The sequence below is a fragment of the Hemitrygon akajei genome, chromosome 5 (assembly GCF_048418815.1).
Source record: "Hemitrygon akajei chromosome 5, sHemAka1.3, whole genome shotgun sequence".
Taxonomy (NCBI): domain Eukaryota; kingdom Metazoa; phylum Chordata; class Chondrichthyes; order Myliobatiformes; family Dasyatidae; genus Hemitrygon; species Hemitrygon akajei.
In genome coordinates this window covers 180,867,884-180,894,283 of record NC_133128.1, presented here as the reverse complement: position 1 = coordinate 180,894,283, position 26,400 = coordinate 180,867,884, and the positions used below count along the sequence as shown (strand labels likewise).

Below are 26,400 nucleotides of genomic sequence, written 5' to 3'. Positions count from 1 at the left end.
CCTGATTTAAAAAGAAATGAAGTCATAAACACGAGTGAGTTTCTTCCATAAGCATCTTTCTCTACAAGTTTGACAAATTAATTTAGAACACATAAATTTAACTCTAAACACTTTGTTCTACAAAGTTCTTCCCAGCCTTTCCATACTCAGTGCTCAAGAGCATAAGACACAGGAGCAGAATTAGGCCATTTAGCCCATCGAGTCTACCCCAACATTTCATCATGGCTGATCTATTTCCTTCTCAACCCCGATCTCCTGCCTTCTCCCTGTATTCCTTTATGCCATGACTAATCAAGAATTTTTTTATCTCTGCCTTAAATATACCCGAAGACTTGGCCTCCATAGCTGCCTATGGCAACGAATTCCACAGATTCACCACCATCTGACTGGAGAAATTCTTCCTCATCTCCGTTCTAAATGAACATCCTTCTATTCTGAGGCTGTGTTCTCTGGTCCCTCACCATAAAAAATATCCTTCCCACATCCACTCAGTATACTGAGGCCTTTCAACATTCGATAGGTTTCAATAAAATACTCCATCATTCTTCTGAATCCAGAGAGTACAGGCCAAGAGCCATCAAACGCTCCTCATTTGATATGCCTTTCAAACCTGGAATCACATTTGTGAACCTCCTTTTGACCCTCTCCAATGTCAGCAACCTATTACAATCTTTTTCCAAAAATGACATTTTGTTTTTGATTAGAGGATACCCGAATCTGCAATTTTTAAATAACAACCTTGTTCTTCAAGGCAAATAGTGCTTACATGCACAAATTACGTTTATGGACATTGAAGCTTATCTCTTCAACTTTGATTCGTATATTTTAGTTCATGTATAAAAATTCTTGGTATTCTAAGTTCAAAAATTTAATAGGCTTTTTTTCTTCTTCTTTACATTTGCCTTAATATTTTTTAAAATAATAAGCATTGTTTGTAGATACCTTTCTCTTATCAGTTTAATAAATTCTACAGGTTACTCTGGAGACGCCTGCAAAGCACTGCATCTATGTGAGTCCATCATTTACACCCTTTTCCATTATAATGGAAAATTTTAGAGCTGTTTCTTGCTCTGATTAGATTGATACACCTAAGTGGTTTTCTCATTTCTAATTATCCTGTGATATGTGCAATGACTCAAGTTTGTATTAGGTTCAGGGGAATGCAAGGACAGCTGCAGTTACCAGAATTCTGATTCAGTAACTACTGCTTATTATAGGTTGGCGGGGTGGAGGTATCTCTCTACAAAAGTAGGTGTAAGGCACTCCTTCCCTCAGCTAGCCTGCAGGTCACTCTTGGGAATGTGTAGCCCCTGCTTAGTTCCCGATCAGGGTCATGAGAAGCCATATCCACATGGTGGATGGCCATATGAGCAGCTGGTGCATAGTGCAAGTCCTGGTTATGTGACAACTAATGCTGGACAATCTCTGAAGAGTATTGATAATCACTAAGGTCACTCGTCTTGTAAAGATACTGACCAGAAGAAGGCAATGTCAAACCACTTCTGATGAAACTTTTGCCAAGAACAATCATGGTCATGGAAAGACCATAATCACCTACGTCATACGACGTGGTGCATAATGAACAAACTGTTTATTACAAATCAACAAATCCAAGGAAAATGTAGCTGGAACAGTTAAGATATATAATGTCCCATATGTAATTCAACACTTCAAGCCCAGTTACACCTGCCTTGGATCCTTCTGTATGCTGTCAATTGATGGGGATCTTGTTGTCGTTTCATCAGCTGGAATGTTATAATGAAGTCTAGAATAACTAGATTCAGATGGCCGGTATGGAACTGCTCTGTATGGATCACCATAATTACCCACTGAATTTAGAGCAAAGTTGCTTCTTTGGTAAGTCATTGTGCTACGCTGACTGGCTGATCGTTGTAGGTTTCCAATACCTACAGATAGGGAAAAAAAACATTAAACTATTGAGTCTTTTTAAACACTTTTGAACATTTGCTCTTAAATCAACATCTTTAAACTCATCTTCTAAAAAGCAGGAATTAGCTACTGTCTGAATGAAGTGATTAGAACTAGATTAAAGTATGGCCATTATACAAGGATTATATTAATTTAAAAATGGTAAGAAATAACATTTCATAAACATTTTCCTGTATATAGAAATCTATACAGAGATATTTATACTTCACAAATAAAAAAATTAATATATATGAAGCACACACAAAGTTGCTCTACATTATTCAAGGTCTTTAAATTCAAACGCAAATTGAATCCAACTATTCCTGTTGTTGAATTACAATATGGAATAAATGCCATTAATGAAAATACCTTCAATGTATCTCCTTTAAATCCCTTGTTTAATTTCATACTGGTCTGAACACCATTAGTGAAATTCATACATAAAATATATTAAGTCTTAACCGTTTACTTACCAGTTATTTGACTTTGTTATTAAATCAATTCTGCTGTCCAACATAGGAATTCAATGTAGCAGTTTATTCTTGGGTATCACAATTATTCCCTGAATACAATTCCAGACAAATACCTATGTGCATATTGCCTGTAATTTTTCTTGAACAATATCGCACAGTTTATGTTAAAAATATACATCATTTCAACTAAAAGCATGAATCTTTGCTAATGTCTTCAAAAGTGATCAACTTTTCCAATTGCAGGATGTTCACAGATTTCACTTGAAGTCGACTTATTTAAGAATGTAAAGCAACACACTCAAGATGTTGCAGGAACTCAGAAGGGTAGGCAGCAGCTATGGAGATGATTTCCAGATCTCTGCAATTCATTTCCATAGATGCTGCCTGACCTGCCGAGTTCCTCCAGCATCGTGTGCGTGTTGCTTTGTATTTCCAGCATCTGTAGAATTTCTCATGTTTGTTATTTAAGAATGTTCAGCATTTCAGTTTATTTGAAGTTGTCAAGTCAAAAATGTAACTTTAAAAATCATTCTTGGAATACAAGGTTTGCTGGCAATGTTGTCACTTTGGCGCATCCACAGATATCCTGAGAAGATGGTAAGAGACATTGCCTGCCACTTTACAGCTAGTTTGCCAGAGATTATAACTAAAAGCATAACATTGGAAGATCTCAGCAGATAAATGAGAATCGGCAGATACATTTAACTGAACTGTCACAAAATTTATTGTTTTGCAGCATCAGTATAGTGTAACACCTAAAAAATTACCATAAGTTACAATAAGAAACATTTAAAAAAAAGTGCAAAATGAGCAAAAGAATGAGGTAGTATTAATGAGTTCATGGACTGTTCATAAATCTCATGGCAGTGGGGAAGAAGTTATTCCTAAAACATTGAGTGTGCATCTTCAGGCTCCTGCACCTCTTCCCTGATGGTAGTAATAAGAAGAGGGCATGTCCTGGATTGTGAAGGTTCTTAATGATGGATGCCTCCTTCTTGAGGAACTGCCTTTTGAAGATATCCTTGTGAAGAGGAGCCCTTGTTCTCATGATGAAGCTGGCTGAGACTACAGCTTTTTTGATTCTGTGCATTGGAGCCTCCAGACCAGGCAGTGATGCAACCAGTCAGAATACTCATCACATTAGAAATTTGCTAGTCTTTGGTGACATACAAAATCTCCTCAAACACCTGATGAAATGTATTTGCTGGCTTCTTTGTGTTGGGCATCAATATGTTGGGCCCAGAACAGATCCTCTGAAATGTTGATACCCAGGATCTAGGATCTGCTCATTCTTTCCACTACTGACACCTCAGTGAAGACTGGTGTGCATTCTCCCAACTTCTCCTTCTTGAAGGCCACAATCAATTCTTTGGTCTTAAGGATGTTGAGTGCAAGGTTGTTGTTGTTACACCATTCAACCAGCTGATAAATCTCACTCCTGCAGTCCTCTTTGTCACCATCTGAGAATCTGCCAACAGCAAGTTGTGTCATTGGCAAATTTATTGATGGTGGTTGAGCTGTGCCTAGCCACATGGTCAGAGAGTGTTGAAAGAGTAGAGCAGTGCACTGAGCATGTATCCTTGAGGTGCGCCTGTATTGAAAAGTTTCTCTGGAGACTAGAACTGTATATTGATGTTTGGGATTGAGACCCAACATCAGGCCTCGATCCAAAATGGTGGGCGGAGTTAAGATGGCACCAAGTGGCTGCCTCTTCAAGCTCATCTGCAGAAACAGCTTAAATTCCTCTCTTTAATGTCTCTCTTTTTTCTGTTTCAAGGCGGTTAGGGTTCTATCGAGGTCCTGATCTACAAGTGTCAATTACAGCGGATGAGTTCCCTTTCCAGAGCTCGTTGGCCGACTGTTCTCCAACATTCTGCAGGCACGGCTTGGAAGATGGTGCATTGGGGTGCAGCACTGTGAGGCCCTGTGGAAGATCAATTCCAGACCAGTGTTGCTGACTGAGGCATCGCAGGAGACGGAACATCACAATTTTGCTGCGGCAGATGTATGGAAAAACAACGCAGCAGATTATAATATTGTAACAAGGACCGTCGGTCTCCCCTTTCACTGTGAAAATGGGTGATATCTCTCTGTCCCTTGTTAGTGAGAGAGCGAGCGAGAAAGAGAGAGTCTGCAGCATTTTGAACTGTCAGGTAAACAGCAGTTTTTGTTGACTGCAGACCATGGTCTCTCATTTGGGTGCTTTGCTGTTGCTTGGTGGGTGGAGGGACAGATGTTTTTTGCTGAAAGGGGCAGTGGGGGGGTGTTTGATGCATTGATGCTTGCACAGGGGAGGAGGGAGAGGAGGATTTTGGGTTCTAACATTTTTCTGTCGTTTGTGGTTCTTCTGTTTTTCGTGGATGTCTGCGAAGACAAGTATTTCAAGTTGTATACTGTATACATTCTCTGATAATAAATGGAACCATTTGAAACATCAACACATCCCTCTTTGTCTCCCCAGATGCAGCATGACCAGCTGATTTCTTCCCGAGTTCTGTTTTCTTTTCCAAATTCCAGAATCCCTTTTGTTTTCAGCAAGTGACTGGAACTGCATGCATAAGCCTGAATAGTTACGGGCAGGTTTCTTATCCCAAAGGTCACTAGTAAATTAGCTGTGCCTGATGAATAAACTAACTTCTAGAGGTTCACTGCTACAAACACTTTTAAGTTCCAAATTAAAGAAAATACATTGCACAGATTAATCAAATGTGCTTCTAATTCAGTAATATAACCACTATTTAATTGTATCTCCAGCCAAATGAAATTAATCGAGAAAAGCTGAATGAGATTTCACATGTAGAAATTAGGTTTAAACTTAGCTAGGCCCCAAGGGTGGAACTTGCTTCTGCAAGATCAAAAGGTATTTATGTATTTATTATTTTATTTAGAGATAAAATGCTGATAAGACCTTTCCAGCACTTTGAGCAGTACTGGCCAGCAATCCCTGACCATCCTGATTTAACCCTAAACTAAACGCAGGACAATTTACAATGACCAATTAACCTACCCGGTAGGTCTTCGGACTGTGGGAGGAAACCAGGGGACCTGGAGAAAACCCACTTATTCCACATGGAAGACATATAGAGACTCCTTACAGAGAACGCCAGGATTGAATACCGAATTCTGATGCCCTGAGCTGTAATAGTGTCATGCTGACTAATACAATACCATGGCCTTATTTTGTTTGTTAAATTAATTTATGTAGTGCCAATCCAGCTCCTTAGTTGTTAGATCACTACACAAGTATTAGTGTCAAAGTCACTGCATAGTCTCCTAAATGCCTAATTGTGGATGACAAAACATTGTTCTTCAAAAGTTAACACTGCATGTTTCATTCTGTGTCAGTCTTTACTATTAAAAGCTGCACCAAAATCAAAAAGGAGGATAAAGTAAGAAATCCTGAAGAAGGGTCTGGCTTGAAATGCTGACTACAGTCGGCCCTCCTTATCTGCGGGGATTGGTTCCGGGACCCCCCGCGGATACCAAAAAAACAATGCTCAAGTTGTTGGACTTCAGGACCCGGCGGAGCACCGGAGCTTATTTAACCTGTCTCAGTGCGGCAGACTTTAGGACTGGGCGGAGCTCGGGACCTGCCGCCCATGGTGTTTCTATTCTGGAAAATGATCACGATTGAAGATAAAGTGGAAAAAATAAAGCGATCGGAAAGAGGTGAAACGCCACCAGTCATTGGAAAAGTGTTAGGCTACAGTCGGTCAACAATCGGAACAATTTTAAAGGATAAAGTGAGAATAATAGAACATGTGAAAGGCCCTGCCCCGATGGAAGCTACAATTATTGCTAAGCAACGCAGTGGTTTAATTATTGAAATTATATGTTAATTTAATTATATGTTTCTTAAGTGTTTTATATGCATAGAAAGGTAAAATATATACTATATACCAAGACAAACATTTGACTAACTGACGCTAAATAATACCGGATGTACCTGTTCCGACTTAAAGAACTTCAGTTTTTTTTTCGGTTCCCGATCCACGGTAACCTACGTACATCCTCCTGTATACTTTAAGTCATCTCTAGATTACTTATAATACCTAATACAATGTACATGTTATGTAATTAGTTGTCATACTGTATTGCTTAGGGAATAATGACAAGAAAAAAAGTCTGTACATGCTCAAACAACAAGTGCTGGAGAGAGAATTTCCTGGTTTTCCCGATCTGTGGTTGGTTGAATCTGTGGATGCAGAATTTATTTATGATGCTGTATTTATTCATTTCTATAGATGCTGCCTGGCCTGCTGAGTTCCTCCAACATTTTGTGCATGTTGCTTTGGATTTCCAGCATCTGCAGACTTTCTTGTGTTTAAAGTAAGATTTTTACGAAAAGAGTATCACAAGATTGGGAAGATATTCTCCTGGGGATGTGTGGGCAGAACAATTCTTCAAAATAATCAGATAACAGAATAACCGAATAAGCAGCATTTCCCTGAAGGCTGGAATCACAAAGTTTGGTAAGACCAAAAACTAACAAAGCTGAGGAATAAAATTCCACCTACATTTACCAAGGGAGAACAGTACATTAGCACCAACAGCTCCTTAATATCACAAACTGACAATTATATGTTTATGCACCAGAAAACAAACCTTTAAACTACAGAAAAGACTTATCCACCAATTAATATTATTACTTGTTTCAATATTCAACTGACTATTCAAAGCTTCTGGTGGGGGTGCAATGTTTGTTTCTTTGGGGCACTGGAATGGAAATGAGGTTTCCAGTGATACCGTGAAGGTGTTCAATTACAATGTAAATATTTATCCAGTTCATCAAATGGCATTTACTGTATAAAGGTAAATTACTCTTCCTGACAAAGGAGTTCAAAATGGAAAAAATAACTTCATACTTGAGTAGTGAACTTATTTACTTATTGTCCGTTATGCCGCTGGTCCTCCATCTTCATTGCTGATTCCATAACATCTTTCTTTAACCAGTTAGGGTTGTTAGCCCTGAGGTGAACCTCCGAACCTGGAGGATGGGTACACCACTCTTAGTCTGGCCTCTACTCTTCAACCTGTTTGGCATGGGTGGCCCTACCAAGAATAAAAGCACAAAGCCCTGACTCCAGCCAACATAGCTCACTGGGTCATTGTAATATGCAAGCGTCCAAGCCCTACGACAAGGTTGTGGTCCTCTTGGAGGTAGAGTAATGTAAGTTGCACTTTAATATTCTCTGTTAAATAGATAATTTTAGCACTAATTTGCTGATTTTAACTGCCAGAAAATATTTTAATACATCCAAAAACATAAGAAAATGGATGCAGGAATAGGCTAACTGGCTTTTGCTAACCTGCCCCACCATTTCATAGTTTGCTACCACTTCCCAGTAAACATATTTTCGAACAGCTTGCTCCCTAGATTAAAACTGTTTTCTTCGATGTGGTCTCAGGAAGAAGAAAAACTATTTACCTGAGCCTGTACGGAATACTGCTGTTTGAGTGCCATGATGAAGCTCCACACCTGCATGAGTGGGACTGCAAAAAACTGGGCTTTGAAGTGTTCTTCCTTCATAGATGGGAGTAATATGTAAATCAGGTGACATGGCAGGACGAAATTCATTTCCCAATTGACTATGTTGACTGGCATATGAACTGCGCAATCCTGAAAAACAACAGAAGCCAGAGATGACTGATTCAAATAGATTTCATTTGGTACACACAAATTCTCACATTGATCAGTATTCTTGTGTTGTAAAAAGAAACTAACAATAGTACAAAGAATATAAACTATCCATTAATAGCTATGCCCTAAATCATAGCAATCCACACAAAATGCTGGAGGAACACAGCAGGCCTGGCAGCAACTATGGAAAAGAGTAAATAGTCGATGTTTCAGGCTGAGATCCTTCATCGGGACCCTAGATGCTGTCTGGCTGGCTGAGTTCCTCCAGTCATTTTGTGTGTATTCCATTAATAGCTTTTAAAAATAATTAATAACAAATAAGTTCATTTGATGCATCATTGTTAACTGATCTACCTCATACAGTAAACTTTACTCTAAGGACATGTGATCATGAATCTCAGGAAGAATCCAGAATTTGCTGTCTTTAAGCTAGTTTCCTGTCACCAATAACATGGAATTCAGGAGAATGTAGAATAAGTACTGAGGCCAACAGCACTGTTGAAATTAAGAGGAAAGAACCAAGACAAAAATAAGTAGAGGCTTTAGAGGGTGTGAAGAGATTTCTGTGTAGCATGCAGTAGGCTTTGACCATTTGAGTTTTGTGGGCCATTTCTACACCAAAGCAGTATCCTAAAGGATTTAGCTGCAATTTGGATTGGTGGTATTTAATGAACAAACTAGCAGAAAAAATAAACCTACTTGACCACAACAAACTTACTGTGGAATTGCATTTGAGTATGCTAATAATGGTAGAAGTGATCACTGCACAGACCTCGTGGAGACTAAGTCCTATCCTTATGAAAAACCTCCATCATATTATGCGGAAGTATAATCTTGCTGAACAAGGTTACACTCTGACCAGATGGTTTATAATATTGGGATAATGTTCACAGAAAATACTTGGCATACTATCACTATTCCCTCTAAGTTGCACGGGTGTGCGGCTGTACAGTAACTGAAATGTTCGCGTGCACGTAGCCTTGTTTCTGTGCAGCTGGAATTGGACGCAGCTAGAAAAATTTTACAAACCATGAAAGATTTCTTTGTTGTACTGTACTTTATTGTGCCTTTTCAATTACTAAATAAAATCAAAGGTATGTAATTTTTCCCCCCCAATTTTCATTTGAAATATTCATATCTTGCATATTACAAAACAACACATTTAAAAAGCTGTGCAGTTTTCAGGCCATGTGAACATTCCCTGCTCAGAGTAATGGTTGGTCTGCACAGCTGGAGAAAAAAGTTAGCAGGACCCTTGCATGCTAATCTGTCCCAATTTATGGGCTGTGAGCCGTTTGTGGGATTTCCAAAACTGTTTTAACTTTTCAGAAGGTGCAGCCCATGACATCACTAATATTTATTTGTGTGTTTGTGTGTTTTTTGAGAAGGAGTATATTTTTTTTTACCAAGTGTGAACAATTGGGCTTTCAATCAATAAGGTTGACAATAACTGATTCAGAGAGTTGTGCATTTGCAATGTTATAGCTCTTGTTAAAGAGAAGATAGGTCAGCTCAGTGACTAAGTCCTTCATTCATCTTACGTGGTCTGTACATACCGGCTCTGTGGTGAAAAAGGCACAACAGCACCTCTTTCACCTCAGACGGTTGAAGAAGTTTGGTATGGGCCTCCAGATCCTAAGAACTTTCTACAGGGGGAACAATGGAGAGCATGCTGACTGGCTGAATCACTGTCTGGTATGGGAACTGTACTTCCCTCAATTGCAGGACTCTGCAGAGAGTGGTGCGGACAGCCCAGCGTATTTGTAGATGTAAAACTTCTCACTATTCAGGACATTTACAAACACAGGTGAGTAAAAAGGGCTCAAAGGATCATTGGGGACCCGAGTCACCCCAACCAAAAACTGTTCCAGCTGCTACCATCTGGGAAATGGTACCGCAGAATAAAAACCAGGACCAACAGGCTCCGGGACAGCTTCTTCCACCAGGCCATCAGACTGATTAATTCATGCTGATACAATTGTATTTCTATGTTATATCAACTGTCCTGTTGTACACACTATTTCTTATAAATTACTATAGATTGCACTTTACACACTTAGATGGAAATGAAACCTAAAGATTTTTACTCCTCCTGTATAAGAAGGATGTAAGTAATAAAGTCAATTCAATTCAAAAATGTTGATAGTAGGGAAATACAGAAATCAATATTAATTATGCAAAATTATGCCTTTAATTAATAAGGACAAAACAATTTATGCCACGATGGGTTTTAAAGCAGCATTTGGCCATGATAATCAGTGAACTGTCTGAAGTATTGTCTGTCCTGAAGCAGAGTCTCAGCTCCAAATGTCAACTATTTATTCATTTCCAAGGAATCTGTGCTGAGTTCCTCCACCATTTTATATGTGTTGATTTAGATTTCCAGCATCTGCAGAATTTCTTGTGGTTATTTCAGAAGTATTGTGCTTTAAGTACATATAGATCTTGATTCCAAACCTGCAGCAAATCAGCTCACAACCCACTTTTAAAAACTCTCTCAGAGAAATATCAATAGAGCTGGTGAAAAAAACTAAATTAAAAGTGGCAGTGGCAAACATATTTAAAAATGCTTATTTCTGGCAGGATAATAGATTGATGATGGTCTATTTTCGGACTTCTTATTTGTGAAACTTAACAACAGGCTTGAGGTGGACAGAGGCGGGCAAAGTGGTCAACTTACAGTTCAACTTTAACTCATCAAGTGATAAATGTCGTTGGAAGAATTAGGTGAGGAAATACAAACTGAAAGCTGCATTCCTAATGGAGAGGCAAAATGAAACCTGGAGGGTTGTGTACACTTATTTTTATTACTCGAAACTGATAGACATTTGGAGACAAAGGGATTTGAGTGTGGTGGGAGCAGCTAGTGAAGAGTGAGATAAAGGAACAGCCACAAACTTAGTGGATGACAGAGCAGGCTCAGAAAGCTATCTGTCCACCTGTTTTGTTTTAAGAAAGCCATAACAAACATGGGAACTCTTTGACTTTGTTAATAGTTGCAGAAATTGTAAAAACAAGGTGATACTGTAAGAATTTTATTTGGAAGGAAAAATGGAAGAGCAGATTATTATTTAAATAATAAAAAATTGCAGCATGCTGCTGTGCAGAGGGACTTGGGAGTGCTTGTGCATGAATCACAAAAGGTTGCTTTGGGGTCTCAGCCCGAAACGTTGACTGCTCCTTTCAATGGATGCTGCCCGACCTGCTGAGTTCATCCAGCTTGTTTGTACGTGCTTATCAAGAAGGCAAATGGGACGCTGGCTTTCATTGCTAGAGGGACTGAATTTAAGAGCAGGAAGGTTAAACTGTACACTGGGCACTGGTGAGGCCACACCTGGAGTACTGTGTGCAGTTCTGGTCTCCTTAGTTGAGGAAATATATACTGGCTTTGGCAGAGGAAGTTCACCAGGTTGATTCCAGAGATTAGACTATGAGGAAAGATTGAGTTGCCTAGGATTGTACTCGCTGTAATTCAGAAGAATGAGAAGAGATCTTATAGTAACATATAAAATTATGAAAGGGATAGGTAAGATAGAGGCAGGAAAGTTGTTTTCACTGGTAGGTGAGACTAGAACTAAGGGACATAGCCTCAAGGTTCGAGGGAGTAGATTTAGGACAGAGATGAGGAGGAACTGCTTTTCACAGAGAATGGTGAATCTGTGGAATTCTCTGCCCAATGAAGCAGTGCAGGCTACCTCAGTAAATAAATGTAAGACAAGGTTGGATAGATTTTTACATAGTAGGGGAAGCTTAAAATTCCTTGGTGTCCACATTTCCGAGGATCTCTCCTGGTCCCTGAACTCCTCCATCCTGATCAAAAAGGTGCAACAGTGCCTTTATTTCCTGCGGAGCATCAAGTGAACTCACCTCTGTCCCAGGATACTGACGGATTTTCACTGCTGTACCATTGAGAGCATATTCACCAACTGCAGCTCAGTGTGGAATGGCAATTGTCCTGTATCGGACCACAAAGCACTCCAGAATGTGGTGAAAACTGCTCGGCGGATTATCAGCACCCAATTGCCCACTATTGAGAACATCTACCATAAACGCTGTCTGGGCAGGGCGAAAAGCATATCAAGGATGCATCTCACCCTAACCATGGACTTTTTACTCTCCTTCCATCCGGTAGGCGCTACAGGAGCCTCCGCTCCCGCACCAGCAGGCACAGGAAGAGCTTCTTCCCTGAGGCTGTGACCCTGCTGAACCTCACATCACAGCGCTAAACAGTATTGCACCCATATTGTACTGTCTCAGTAGTTTTATATTTGTGTGCTGTAGCACTTACTTTTTATTCGCAGTTATTTTGTAAATAACACTATTCCTTTGCACTTCTGGCTAGATGATAATTGCATTTCATTGGCTTTGTATCTGTACTCGGCACAATGACAATAAAGTTGAATATAATCTAATCTTAGGGGTTATGGGAAATGGCAGGTAGGTGGAGATGACTCCATGGCCAGATTAGCCATGATCTTATTGAATGGCAGAGCAGGCTCGAAGGGCCAGATGGCCTACTCCTGTTCCTATATCTTATGTTCTTATGATCCAATTTACAAAGCGTTAGATTTAATTATAATGACTTATTTTACTAATTTTAAAACATTGGAAGGGCTTGACTGGACGCTAATCAGCATAAAACAAACGGTTTCTTTCATTTGGAGTATGACTTTGGAATTCATTTCTCTTCCTTGCTTCATTATTCTGTAAAATTGTATTTAAAATAAATTCCTTTATCCATGATCCCTTTCTAATTTCTCTTATCTTTGCTTTGGTATTATCCTGGAGGCTTATCTTTTGAAATCTTTAGAATGTTTGAATTTTCCTTTGACCCAGTCTTTCATATTTACCAAATTAAAATATTTTCAAGATGGGTAAAGAATTGAGTTATACTCCAGTATAATCAGAATGATGAATTAATTTTATGATTAATCAGAAATGACAATTGCATTCCATAGAAATTGCTTATTCCTTGTGATATGATTAGGCAAGGTTATGAATGCAAAAGTGAAACATTCAGGAACAGTTTGAGATAATGTGTCAATTCAACATTCTCATTTCTGTACAAACCATGTTGGAATGAAGGCCTATGATAGTCCCACACTTTGGTATTTCGTCACGTTGCTACTACTGAAAGCAACTGAGAATAAAAATATTTTTAAAAGAATTATACTAAGATGAAGACTGTAGGAAGACAGTTGAAATTGAGGATGGACAGACAACTCCCAACTGAAAAGAACAAGCTCATTATAATGAGTGTTAGAAAAGCCACAGAATGGCTAAAAGTGCAAAGGATCCTGCTGGAGGATCTCAGACCGAACATCGGCTGTACTCTTTTTCAGAGATCCTGCCTGGCCTGTTGAGTTCTTCCAGCATTTTGTGTGTGCTGTGTGCAAAGGATCTGCTGCTTTGTCCCTATCCTCCAATAACCCTATCCCAAAAGCAATTGAAGTGTTAAAAAGATTAAAAACTCTTGAAAATCCAATTCTTCTTTTATGCCTCTATTACTTTTCTTCCCTACTCCATAAAAATCACATAACAAAGTGATCCATCATTGGGAGATTACTTACTTTAACCGGGAACAAGAGAAAAGGTGAAGACAACCGATTCGGTGTAATTTCATAAAGATTTAATTTTTTGTATGGTATCATTTTAATGCTATTTTGCTGAGATGAAACTTTGAATGTTTATTTGAATGCTGCTAATTTAATAGAGAGCTTCATACTGATTGAACTTAGTTCCCAAATCTTGTTGATAAATGCTGATAGTTCTACCTCAACTGACAATTAGTCCAGGACTTCCTACCAATTATTCAAGTTTCAAACTCACTTATTATCAGCTCAGAGTGGTTGAACTCCATCTTATAGTGATGTCTATCTTGGAGGAGGAGATAATGAGGAGGACAAACTACAGACAGTCAACCTAATGTTGAATCAGAAATCCACTGATTTCAGTAATGACTGCAGGGCAGCAGCTTAAGGGTATATTTATTTCGGTTCATCTAAAAGATTTTTAATTAATTAAAGGAGTTCTGAGGTACTTCTTTTGTTAGATAACATTTTAAAATGGTTACTTCACTTATATTAAAAATCTTTACAAAAATGATCAAAAATTTATTGCAGCCTTGACAACTGCACAGCTGGAGGTTAAGTTTGGTTAGCTATTAAGACCTTTAGGGACATTTCAAGGATGGTGATTCATTAGTGTCCTACTAGCGGCCTTGATCACAACAGGCAAAGCCCTCCACAGTATTTAGTATTTATATTGAGCACCCATTGTGCTACCATTGGATAGAAGGTATAGAAGCCTTAGGTCCCACATACCATGTTCAAGAACAGTTACTACTCGATAACCACTAGTTTCCGGAACCAGAGTGGATATCTGCATTCACCACTGCTCTGAACTGATTCTATGACTCACAGACTCACTTTCAAGGACTATTTACCATTCACACTTGCACAGTTTCTTTTGTTGTGCCACTGGTATTTGTGTCAGTGTTTGTTCATGTACAGTTTCTCATAAAATTCTATTGTATTTCTTTTTTGCCTGTAAATGCCTGCAAGAAAATGAATCTCAAGGTGGTATACGGTAATACATGTGTATTTTGATAACAAATTTACTTAGAATTTTTGAACCTTGCACCCTTCAGAGCTGAAAATAATTAGAACAAAAGCTCCTCATCTGGTCCAAGCTAGTATAGGCATAGGGAGATGTAAGTAAAAATTCTAGCTGGTAAAGCCAGGACAGCTGGAATTGTTTGCCTTTCAATAAATATTTCACAGTTTCTACCAAAGAAAAATGCCTAAAGAGCCACTTATCATTTATGAATATTGCGTTTGCGTTTTCTTTCACAAAAACAGACCTGCAAGGCTGTCTGGTCGTGTTGGAACCATCCTCTCATAGATTTCTGGTGACTGGAGACAATAAAAATCACCATCGATGGCATGAGATCTTTGTAGTGGTGTTACCATACGTTGTGGGACAGCAGTCATTGTGGATCTTGCTGGAGATGACGATCCGGTTTGAGCCTGGGGTGAAGAGTTTACTCTCGTCTGTACAGTTGTTAAGGCGAGGGGCGATCCCATTCTCAATGAAGAGCCCAAAGTCTGATATGGAGACGTCGCCCTGCTGGAACTAGTGAGCTGCCTTGTAACTGAACCAATTCGTCTGATTGTAGCTGGTGACATTGATCTCTGTGTAGTACGTGGCGAGCCCGCTCTCTGAGCAGGCAAAGTCGAGGACAAATACACAGCAGAATTGTTGGAACGAGGTTCAGTTAATGCTGGTGAGCCATAAGCACTTCCTAGTGATGTTCTAAGAGAGCCCCTTGATGGTGACATTCCTGTACCATAAGATGGTGACTGTGTTCTAGATGGAACTGAGCTAACTCTCCTCATTGCCCTACCTGTGGCAACAGCAGTGTTCATTGGACCCTGTTTGAAAAAGATGATATCAAATAATTAAATCTTCTGAACAAGCACAGAGAGAAGCATACACAATACAGCTGATCAGAATTAGACTATTTCAGCACACAAAAAAATTCTACTTCATTACAATCCTCATCCTTCCCTTGTGCGTCTTTTACGTGACAGAAGTTTTGGAAAAATGGGATTAAAAATTTAAATTGAATAGAATTAGGTACAGACATTACACTGAAAAAATAGTAACTATGGGATTGGCAAAGACACTCTTGCATCCCAACTCTATGTACAAAGGAAAACTCAAGTAACAAAAATGTATTAGCTACTTGTATTATGGTAACATTATACGTGTCCTCATAAAAATCAGCATGTACCACTTTGCTCAGATTTTGAATACTGACTCTATTTTCCCTAAAGTGATCAAGGCAATGGATCAAGAGTGGGAAGTTATCATGAGGAAAATTCAACAGTTTTTTTATCCATCAAATTAGTAAATTGACACTATTAAGATACCAGAAATGAAGTGGTTAGCACAACACTTTATAGTGCAGGCAACCTGGGTTCTGTTCCTGCTGCTGTCTCTAAGGAGTTTGCATGTTCACCCCGAGACCGTGTGGATTCTCCAGGTGCTATGTTTTGCTCCCAGAGTCCAAAGACATACTGGTTCATAGGTCATTGTAAATTGTCCCATGATTAGGCTAGGATTAAATAGGGGGATTACTGGGTGGCATGGCTCGAAGTGCTGGAAGGGCCTATTATGCACTGTATCAAATAAGTAAATAAGTAGCCCTTGAAAGCATTGTAATAATTACATGCTCAACATTAAGTTTCACGGTATCTACCACTACAAGTCAGGGAAATATGCCTGTTGTATTTAAAAATACAGCACAAATTTTAAAACAGTTAAATAAGAAAAAACAAACACAGTGCAGCTTATAGGAACAATGCCATAAAATGCCAGGATGAATCCCAACTTGGCAAGATTCCCGGACCCATTGCCATTATAGTTGCGAGACACCTACTGGAGATGACATATCATTTCATGGGACAGTGGTTAAAAACAAAAGGGAAATGGGGCTACTTCTCCTAAACAGAGTTACAGCATCATTAATGCCAACCTGGAAGCACATATGGCCACACACAAATTCTATAGATGAAATGTAAATGGTCAAACACAGTGACACAAATACGATCTCAAATCAGCAAAAATTCTCAATGCTGCTCTTGCACTTCATAAAGTTTGTCCATTAATATAGCAACTAAAGATATATTATTAGCACCTGTACATCTATTTTTGTAGAAAATGCATTTTACTATATTGTTATAATTTCGCCCAATGACACATCATTGAAAATTACTACAAAATAAGAAGTTAGAATTTTCTCAGTTCTGCTCTACTGCAAACAGAATGTCAATTTCACACAGTATTCACGGATTACTTTTGCATTTCTTCACAAATTATAACCAGTAAGGTTATTTCTAGGATACAGCAAACAAAAGACAGAGTTCAGGTGACAGAACCCAACCAAAAGGCTCTGGGGTCTGGAGCTTCTGAAGCACAGACTGCAGCTAACTGCAATCAACAACCTTTCAAATGAATGCATCTGCACTTTTTAAAAATACCAGCAAGAACAATGTGATTGAAAAATCATCTTACACAAGCCATTACTTTGCTTAAAGCTATAGTACCTGGCCTACTGTCTGTCCCTCCGGCCTAGAATTTCGTGTTAGGTGATTACTGTTGGTGCTAATGTGAACAGATTCCTGTAGACTTCTTGGGATAGTCTTGATCAAATTCTGGCTACTGTAGTAACTGGCAGTATCCTGGTAACCACTATCAGAATAGGAATTCATTTGTGTGGAGCTTCGTGAGTTTCCAATCGATCCTGTGCAGTTAAAAGAGACAAGTACATTTTTATTATAATAATGAACTGGGGAAAATATAGAACTGCATTTTGTTGCAGCAAATACTTTTAAAAATCTTAAAATTCTGACATATTCTTGATATTTAAAATTGATACAGAACAGACCCTCACTTTCATGAAGAGATGTTTGTTCAGTTCCAAGAATTGGCAATTGTTCACGTCCTATTTCAATATTAAAGGACTGGGGATGTGAGCTTTCTGAAACTCTGCATCGATTAATTCCTCCTGTTGATTCTTCTGCAAGAAAAAATGTGATTCAGAGCTCTTTAAAAATAAAACCTTTATAGAAGCATATGCATATGACTGCAGTAGATAGCTCAGTACTGTTTTCCCTTGATCGGACTTCATCCTATGATCTGATTGGCTAACTTCTGTGCCAGTACACAATAACAAACCGATAAAACTTTAAATCAATGAAGATATTAAGATTAAATACAACCTCTTTTTGTCCAAATCTGCTCATATGTTAAAATGCTCAAAATTCTCTTTGTTTTTTTTCCCTGAGTACCCTCCAGTAATGTTTATTTCAATCTCAGTAGAGCTGCTTAAAATGCAATTCCAAGCTTATTCCATCTAATGGAAGACAAATATTGGACCATGTTCCTATACATGAGAAACAACATCCAATCAAATATTTCACTAAGTCTCCTGCATATTGAGATAGGAGTTCCAGCCATCTATTCCCTGGCCATTCAAACATTATTTTGGACAAGCTTCCAAGGTAATTTTGAAAACAAAATTTGGTCATTCACTGTTCACACTGAAAATTTAGACAAGGGAGACATATCAGATACCCACATCTCTCTTATCACAAGAAAAAATATGCATCTCAACTTTTACGTGTTTGAGTCATGAACAAATGAAACATTATTGTAGTCACTTTTGGCAAACAACCCCTGCTTTGCTCAGATAAGATCTGAAAATAAAAGAAAACAGGTGGTGTTGGCAAAATATTCAAAGGGTCTTTATGCTCTTTTTTAAATGGTGGCATTGGACTTCTGACGTACTACTCACTGTTTTGTTTCTTCGAGTGAGGGGGTTGGGGATTGTTTTTGTTGCTGATTTTTCTGTGAGGGAGTTGCGGATTGTTATTACATGGCTTTTTCTGCAGAGGAGGTAGTGGGGGTTTTTGGGGTCTGCAAGTTTTGTTATTTTTCGTTTTTGTGCTGGGGGGTGGGGGGTGCTGATGTCAACTCCCTTGGTTTTTCTGGCTATCCAGAGAAGAAAAATATTAAGAGTTGTACTGTACAAGCATACTTTGAAAATAAAAAGGAATCTTTGAACCAGCAACACAATATTCCCTGTGGCTAAGCTCATCTCAGAACCTCAGTGTTGTGAATAACCTCGTCAGCTTCAAGATTTGCTGAGGAGTTGGTGACAGAGTTGAAGACAATCACCTTAGACATTCCAAAATGTAGTTGCAAGAAATTTCTGCTCATCTGATTTGGTTGTTGGAGGTGCATTCTAAAGTGCAAAGGACAAGGATAAACACCAGAAAGTCTGCAGATGCTGGAAATCCAAAGCATCACACACAAAATGCTGGAGGAACCTAGCAGGTCAGACAGCATCTATGGAAAGGAATACAATAGTTGATACTTCAGGCCAAGACCCTTCTTCAGGACAGAGCAAGATTGGTGATGAGATGGTGATAAGTGTTGCCTGGGTACAGACAGAAACAGACATTATATCATGATGCTATGGAGTAGCATAAGGATGACAAAATAGAGGGAATAATTTAAGAGCAGTTCCACAATCATCCACATTGCGAGGGTCACCGACCAGAAATTTAGTTGGACCAGCTGTACTAATACTGATCTGAAATATGATTACCTGCAGTTAGTGGCTGAGATAAGCATCTGAATTGCCCTAACCTTCAAGTAAAAGTTTAAGTACAGGGAAGATAAATTCAGAAGAATAGCTCATTTTTTGCTGGCATAGACAAGATGACATAGATGTAAACTTCATATAAGTGTCAAGAGAAAGTGAGGATGGAAGATTGACAGTCAGAATTACATAGCAGAGGACAAAATAAGCATTGCAATAATTACAAAGATATTAATAGATTAATTATCAGCTTGGAAAAACAGAATTTGTATTCTGATTGTCACATTGTATACTAATTATACTGTATATTAATCTTCACAGCCTGAGGTCATTTACTTTCAACATCAGAAGACAAAGTATATAGTAGAGGCAGCAGAAACATAAACAATTGCGAGGAAGCATCAAAAGTAAATGCCATAAATGCATAGAGATAAAAATCTATTGGATTTGGAGAATATGTTTTGCATTGAGACTAAATAAACTCAATTTGTTTTCCTTGCAGGAAAAGAGGCTGAGGTATGGCCTTAAGTTATGAGAGACATAGCACAGATGGACAAGATGCTTTTCTCATGTTGAGATATCAAAAAGAAGACAATCCAGGTTTAAAGTGAGAGGAAGGAGTTTTGAGGGAAGAAGTAGTTGGTATCTGAAATGCACAGCCAGAGAAGTTACGGAAGCAGATACAATCACCGTGTTTAAGAGGGGTTTTGACTGGTACTTGAATTGGGATGGCATAGACAGCTGTGAACTTTATGCCAACAAATTTTGATCACTGCAGATGTGTGAAACCATGAGCATGGACATCGTGGGTTGAAGAACCCACTGCTGAGATGTACAACTCTATGACTAAAAATGTTAGCAAAATTCTGATCCTTTTTAACTAGAGGATGAGAATGCAAGAAGATGCTATACTTACACATTGTCATTATCTGTGTATTGTATAGGGAGCAAATAAGATGACTTTGGAGGGAGTGCAGTGTAGACCTGGTGGAATAATAACTGAGGCCAAGCATTAAATTGCTTGGATTTTATTCAATTAAACAAATAAATTGTTGCTTTCCCTGGAATTTTGACTGTCAGAGGCTGATTTGCAGTAAGTTTTCATGATATTAACAGAAATACGATTATTTCTTTTGATTGAGGAGTCTGGTATAAAAATTAGAACTGGGGCTTTCAGGAGTAAAAATAAGAAACGCAGATGTCTAAAAGTTTGGAACACATTGCTGCAAATGACAGTAGAAGTAAGTATTTTATTCACAAATCAGAAAATATCTTACAAATGATGGCAAATGATGGCTTGAGAGGCGAAACAGTCCACTTCTAAACTACCTTGCTTTATTCCAGGTAGCCTCCATATTTAAAAGCAGAAAGGGAACATATTCAAAGGTCCTCTATTAGTCTGAAGCCAAAAGAATTATCATTTAGGGATAAACTCAATTGTGCAAAAAATGTTGGCTGCATTTACAGATTCATTCCTGTGGAATTTGTTGCCATAAGTGACTGTGGAGGCCAGGTCATTGAGTGTACTTAAAGCAGAGGTTGATAAGATTTTTTATGCCAGGGTGTGAAAGGTTGTGGGCAGAAGACAGGAGAATGGGGTTGATAGGGAAATGGATCAGCCGTGATCAAAAGATGGAGCAGACTTGATGGGCCGAATGGCCTGATTCAGCTCCAATGCCTTATTTACGATGGATGAAACCTAAGTTTTCAAATTTACAATGATATATTTTCAATTTTCTTCCATCCTAACAGGATTGCCTATCAGTTTGCATAGTTCATCAATACATAACATCTTGGGCATCTTGTCCAGATAGCCATCTGATTGTCAGCAGACTATTTAGGCAGAAGAAAAGCAAAACACCAGAGATCCTGGAAATTTGAAATATTTGCCGAATATTTATATTGATCCATAAAGGAAATGTATATGAAGAATCACTAGAAAGTAATCAGGAATGGGAATTCTGATTGATTTTTTCCCTCCCAACCCAGGGATAGTTAAAGTAATTTCAAGGATTAAGTGCTATGATGGCACAAATTACTTAATGAATTACAGGCTGAGAATCACACATATCTTCTCAATGTGACTAATGCTACAATAAGCTGGAGTATCTTTAGGCTGAATATCAACATAGGCAATCTTTGATTTAATTTTTAATAGTCATGAAATAGTTCAAGCTTAATTGTTATTCAACCATACACATGACTAACTACTACTTAGAAGATCTTGGGAGTATGCGGCAATTCAGCATGACCTCTAAAACTTTGAGAAACCTCTATACATCTGAATTGGAGGGTATATGAAGAGGTCAATACTCCCCAATGCCATTAGGCTTTATAATTCTACCGCCAGGACTTAAGAACTTTTTAAAAGCTATTATTAATGCTTTTTGAGACGGTGATTTAGATGCTTATCATATTTTTTTTTACTGAGTTAAGTATTGTATGTAATTAGTTTTGCTACAACAAGTGTATGGGACATTGGAAAAAAAGTTGAATTTCCCCATGGGGATGAATAAAGTATCTATCTATCTATCTATATTGACTGGCTGCATTGCAACCTGGTATGGAAGGAAGCACCAGTGCCCTTGAATGGAAAATTCTATAAAAAGTAGTGGATACGGTCCAGTCATCGAGGTAAAGCCCTCCCCACCATTGAGTACATCTACATGAAACACTGTCGCAGGAAAGCCACATCCTTCATCAGGGACCCCCATCACCTAGGACGCACTTTCTTCTCGCTGATGTCATCAGGAAGAAGGTACAGGAGCCTTAGAACTCACACCACTAGGTTCAGGAACAGTTACTATCCCTCAAACATCAAGCTCTTGAACCACTGAAATGTTCCCACAACCACTTTCAAGGACTCTTCATGTCATGTACTCGATATTTATTGCTTATTTATTTATTATTATTATTATTCATTTCTTTTTGTATTTGCACAAGTTGTCTTTTGCATTGCATTTACCTTCTTGACATGTTATTAAATGGTAAAATGTTGCAGAAAAGAATATTAGGAACTATGTGAAAACAGACTAACCTAAAAGGAAATCATATGCTTTCTAAAAACACACGATGAAAAACTGATGCACAACTGAGCCATAATATTTGTCAGAAAGACCTTATGTGGTTCAGTCACTTGGCATTTAAAATGAGGTAATAAATTTGATTAGACATTGGCTTTGTGGGTGAAGCCAGAGAGTGGTAGTAAATGGCTGCCTCTCTGACTGGAGGCCTGAGACTAATGGAGAGCCGCAGGGATCAGTGCTGGATCTGTTGTTGTCATCTACATCAACAATCTGAATGATAATGTGATTAACAGGATCAGCACATTTGTGGATGACACCAAGACTGGGGGTGTAGTGGACGTTGAGGAAGGCCATCATGGCTTGCATTAGCATCTAGACCAGCTAGAAAAATGGAATGAAAAGTAGCAGAAGGAATTTAGTGCAAACAAGTGTGAGGTGTTGTTGTATTTCAGTAAGACCAACCAGGGTAGGTCTTACCCAGTGAACAGTAGAGCACTGAAGAATGCAGCAGAACAAAGGAATATGGGAATACACATCTATAATTCTTTGAAAGTGGCATCACAGGTAGATAGGGTTGTAAAGAAAGCTTTTGGCACATAGGCCTTCATAAATCAAAGTATTGAATACAGGAGATGGGATGTTATGTTGAGATTGTATAAGACATTGGTGAAGCCTATATGGAGCATTGTGTGTAGTTTTGGTCACCTACCTACAGGAAAGATGTAAATAGAGTTGAAAGAGTACAGAGAAAATTTACAAGGATGTTTCCAGGTCTGGAGGACCTGAGGTAAAGGAAAGATTGAATAGGTTAGGACCTTATTCCTCAGAACGTAGAAGATTGAGAGGAGATTTAATAGAGAGATACAATATTATGAGGGGTATAGATAGGGTAAATGCAAGCATGGCTTTTTCCACTGAGGTTGTGTTGGACTACAACTAGAGGTCAAGGAGCGCATAAGAGCAAAAGGTGAAAAGTTTAAGGGAACATGAGGGGAAACTTCTTCACTCAGAGGGTTGTGAGACTGGAACGAGCTGCCAGTGGTAGTGGTGCATGCCAGCTTGATTTCAATGTTAATGGTACATGGTTGGTAGGGGTATGGAAGGCTATAGTCTTGGTGCAGCTTGATAGGAGTAAGCTGCTTAAATGATTAGATGAGCTGAGGGGCCTGTTGCTGTGCTGTACTTTTCTATGACTCTATAACTCTCAGCCATGGAACAATGGGTGGTATTCTCACTGGAAAGATAAGGTCAAGAGTTGAAGTTCTAGCCCAGAAATCTGAGGTCCAAAGTCTATTGATGTTTTAATATTGTACAGCATTAAGGGAACGCCACTTTGAACGATGGAATGTTCTTATCAGATGTGAGATTAAATAGAAGCTCTCTCAGGTAGATGTAAAAGATACTATCTTCTTGAGCAAGAGAGTTAGTCCAGCTTTTGTAACCCAATATCTATTCAGTGATTAACATCCAAAAAAAAAGTAATATTCTGGAGGGGAGTAAACAGTCAATGTTTCGGACTGAGATTCTTCATCAGCACTGGACTTCCAGCAGTTTGTCCACGTGGCTCAAGATTTCCAGCAACTGTAGAATCTCATGTGTTTAACCAACAGACTGGGTTTAGGATCTGTCTTTGCACATCAACCACTGCATTTTTGAATATACGAATGTAACAAAACTTTAAAAGTATTTCATTGATTATATTGTGGTCGGATGTTACTTTTAACATAAACTGCTCTTCAGTTTGCTGCATGACAGGTCACTCACATTTGTGTCAAGCTACTTTCCACCAATACTAGTGCACCCCAAAAGGTCTCAGCTTTTACAAGACAGGCCATCATGCACTGATTGTCTTGAATCGGCTTCTCCTGCCAAAGAACAAAACTCATATCCATGGTACATACCCAGGGTCGTATCTTCTACAACTCTGCTCCTTAGCAATTGGCAATACAAGTACCTCAGGCAATTATTGAAGTTGGCTTTATGATCTTCCGTATCCTGAATCTAACTGTACATACTCTATTCGTTTTGTTCATGTCATCTGGCCCCACATGAATTTTTTTTGGTTATTACACCTGCCTCTACATCCATTTAAAATTATTCAGCACCTTCCAATCATCCAGTGCAAAGGACACTGAAGGGTAATCTTATCGAGGTTTATAAAATGATGAGAGACATAGTTAGTTTACTCGAGTCTGCACCAAACTGAGGCTGTGTCCTGCTTTAGCTGCAGTGATGCTTGGCTTCATGTCTGTGGACCCACTTTCATAAACTTTAGTTTTGAATGCTATTTGCTTACTTTTATTGTTTGCATGATTTGTTTTCTTTTCTCTCTCTGCACATTGGATGTTTGATAGTCTTTTTTTAAAAATGGGTTATATAGGGTTTGTTTTGTGGTTGTCAAAAAGGAGATGAATCTCAAGGCTGTATAAAATATACATACTCTGATAATAAACATGCTTAGAACTTTGAGATAGGAAAAATACTCACTATCTTTTACCCAGAATAGGGAAGTTTGAAACTTTAGGGCATAGATGAACGGTGAAAGGGAAACATTCAAGGGGGATCTAAGGGCAAGTTTTTCAACATTGAGGGCGATGGGTGGGTGTATGGAACAAACTGCCAGTGGAAACATTTTAATGTATAATTTCAGCATGTAAATGATACTTGAACAGGTAAATGATTAGGAAAGGTTTAGAGGGATGGGAGCCACATGCAAGTAAATGGAACTAACCTTGTTGATGTGGATGAATCACTCTGAAAGGACTGTTTCTGTGTTCTATTTGTCTTTGTCTTTTTTCTGGGGCCACAGAAGAAAATACATAATGGTGGATTCATTTTGGTTTCATGCTTAAATTCCCATTTGCAACTCAATTGTAGAATCCTCTATGAGCACTCAAGCTGCACACTTTTTGTCCTTCACAGCAGTCATCAAACTGCATTCCAAAAAAGTGCCATTATCACTGAAATTAGTTGTTGAGAACCCGCTTGAGTGCCACTCACCGAGGATTTAAGGACAGTTTGCTGGATGACCATCTACTTTATATTATGCTCAGACATATACTGCAGGTTGAAATTACTTCACAAGTGTCACTCTGGGGACATTTATGAATGCAACAAACCTCCACCTTCAAGGATGATTCTCAGTTGTTTTCTCTACTTCTACTTTCTTGCACAAAGCTTCCCCAAATAGTGAACAAGTAAAATGTGCAATTGTCCATTTTGGTACAGTAGATTAAAAATAACCATAAAAAGGAGAAGACTGCAGAGCTCTGAATGCAGAGGGAATTGAGTGTCCTGGTACATAATTTGCAGAAGGCGAGTAGGCAATAATTAAAATAAAATCTTTCTTAATTTAATTAGGAAAGCTAACAGGACATTATTATACACAGCTTGGGGAATTGAATACACAAGTAGGGATGTCATGTTTCAGTTATGTGCAAATTTAATGAGAGCACATCTGTTGCACTTATTTAAAGATGTTAATATGTTGGAAGCAGTTCAGATTTACTGGATGACACTTTGAATGCGTGGGCTGTTTTATGTGGTAAGGTTGGATGGGCAATCCAAAGTAATTTAGAAGACTGCATAGTGATTTGATTTTCACATAAGATCCTATGTGATCTTGATAGAATGGATATGGAGAGGATACTTCTATCTGTGAAAGAATTAAGAAACAGATGTTACCATCTAAAGATAAGAATTGCCCCTTTAAGCTAGAAGGTCACAAGACTTCCTACGAATGTTGAGGAAGCAAAGACTTTTAATATTTTGAAGGCAGAGATAGATTCATTCATTATGTGCCATGTCGTATGACGTGAGCGATCATGGTCTTGATCACAAATATTCTTGGCAAATTTTTCTACAGAAGTGGCTTGCCATTGCCTTCTGTTAGGTAGTGTCTTTATAAGATGGTTGATTTCAGCCATTATTAATACTCTTCAGAGATTGTCTGCCTGATGCCAGTGGTCACATAACCAGGACTTGTGATATGCACCAGTTGTTCATACGACCATCCACCCCCTGCTCCCATGACTTCACGTGACACTGATCAGGAGGGCCAAGCAAGTACTACACCTTGCCCAAGAGTGACCTGCAGGCTAGCAGAGGGAAGGAGTACCTTATACCTCCTTTGGTACAGACATATCCACACCCACCACCATA

The 26,400-nt window shown here is 38.6% G+C and overlaps 1 protein-coding gene across 7 annotated transcripts in view; it reads right to left on the bottom strand.

Moving 5' to 3' along the window:
* The window catches only part of pkp4 (plakophilin 4), a 191,019-nt gene that overhangs the window by 71,492 nt on the left and 93,127 nt on the right, over positions 1-26,400 (bottom strand). For 3 of the 7 annotated variants that reach the window (XM_073047360.1, XM_073047362.1, XM_073047361.1), the window contains 6 exons: positions 24,971-25,036; positions 17,495-17,626; positions 17,154-17,350; positions 14,906-15,476; positions 7,831-8,022; positions 1,687-1,907 (listed from right to left, as the gene is read on the bottom strand). In XM_073047360.1, coding sequence (XP_072903461.1) covers positions 1,687-1,907; positions 7,831-8,022; positions 14,906-15,476; positions 17,154-17,350; positions 17,495-17,626; positions 24,971-25,036 — 1,379 coding nt within the window. The remainder of the gene's footprint in view (positions 1-1,686; positions 1,908-7,830; positions 8,023-14,905; positions 15,477-17,153; positions 17,351-17,494; positions 17,627-24,970; positions 25,037-26,400) is intronic. The other 4 variants (XM_073047364.1, XM_073047366.1, XM_073047363.1 and 1 more) reach the window with 3 other exon arrangements.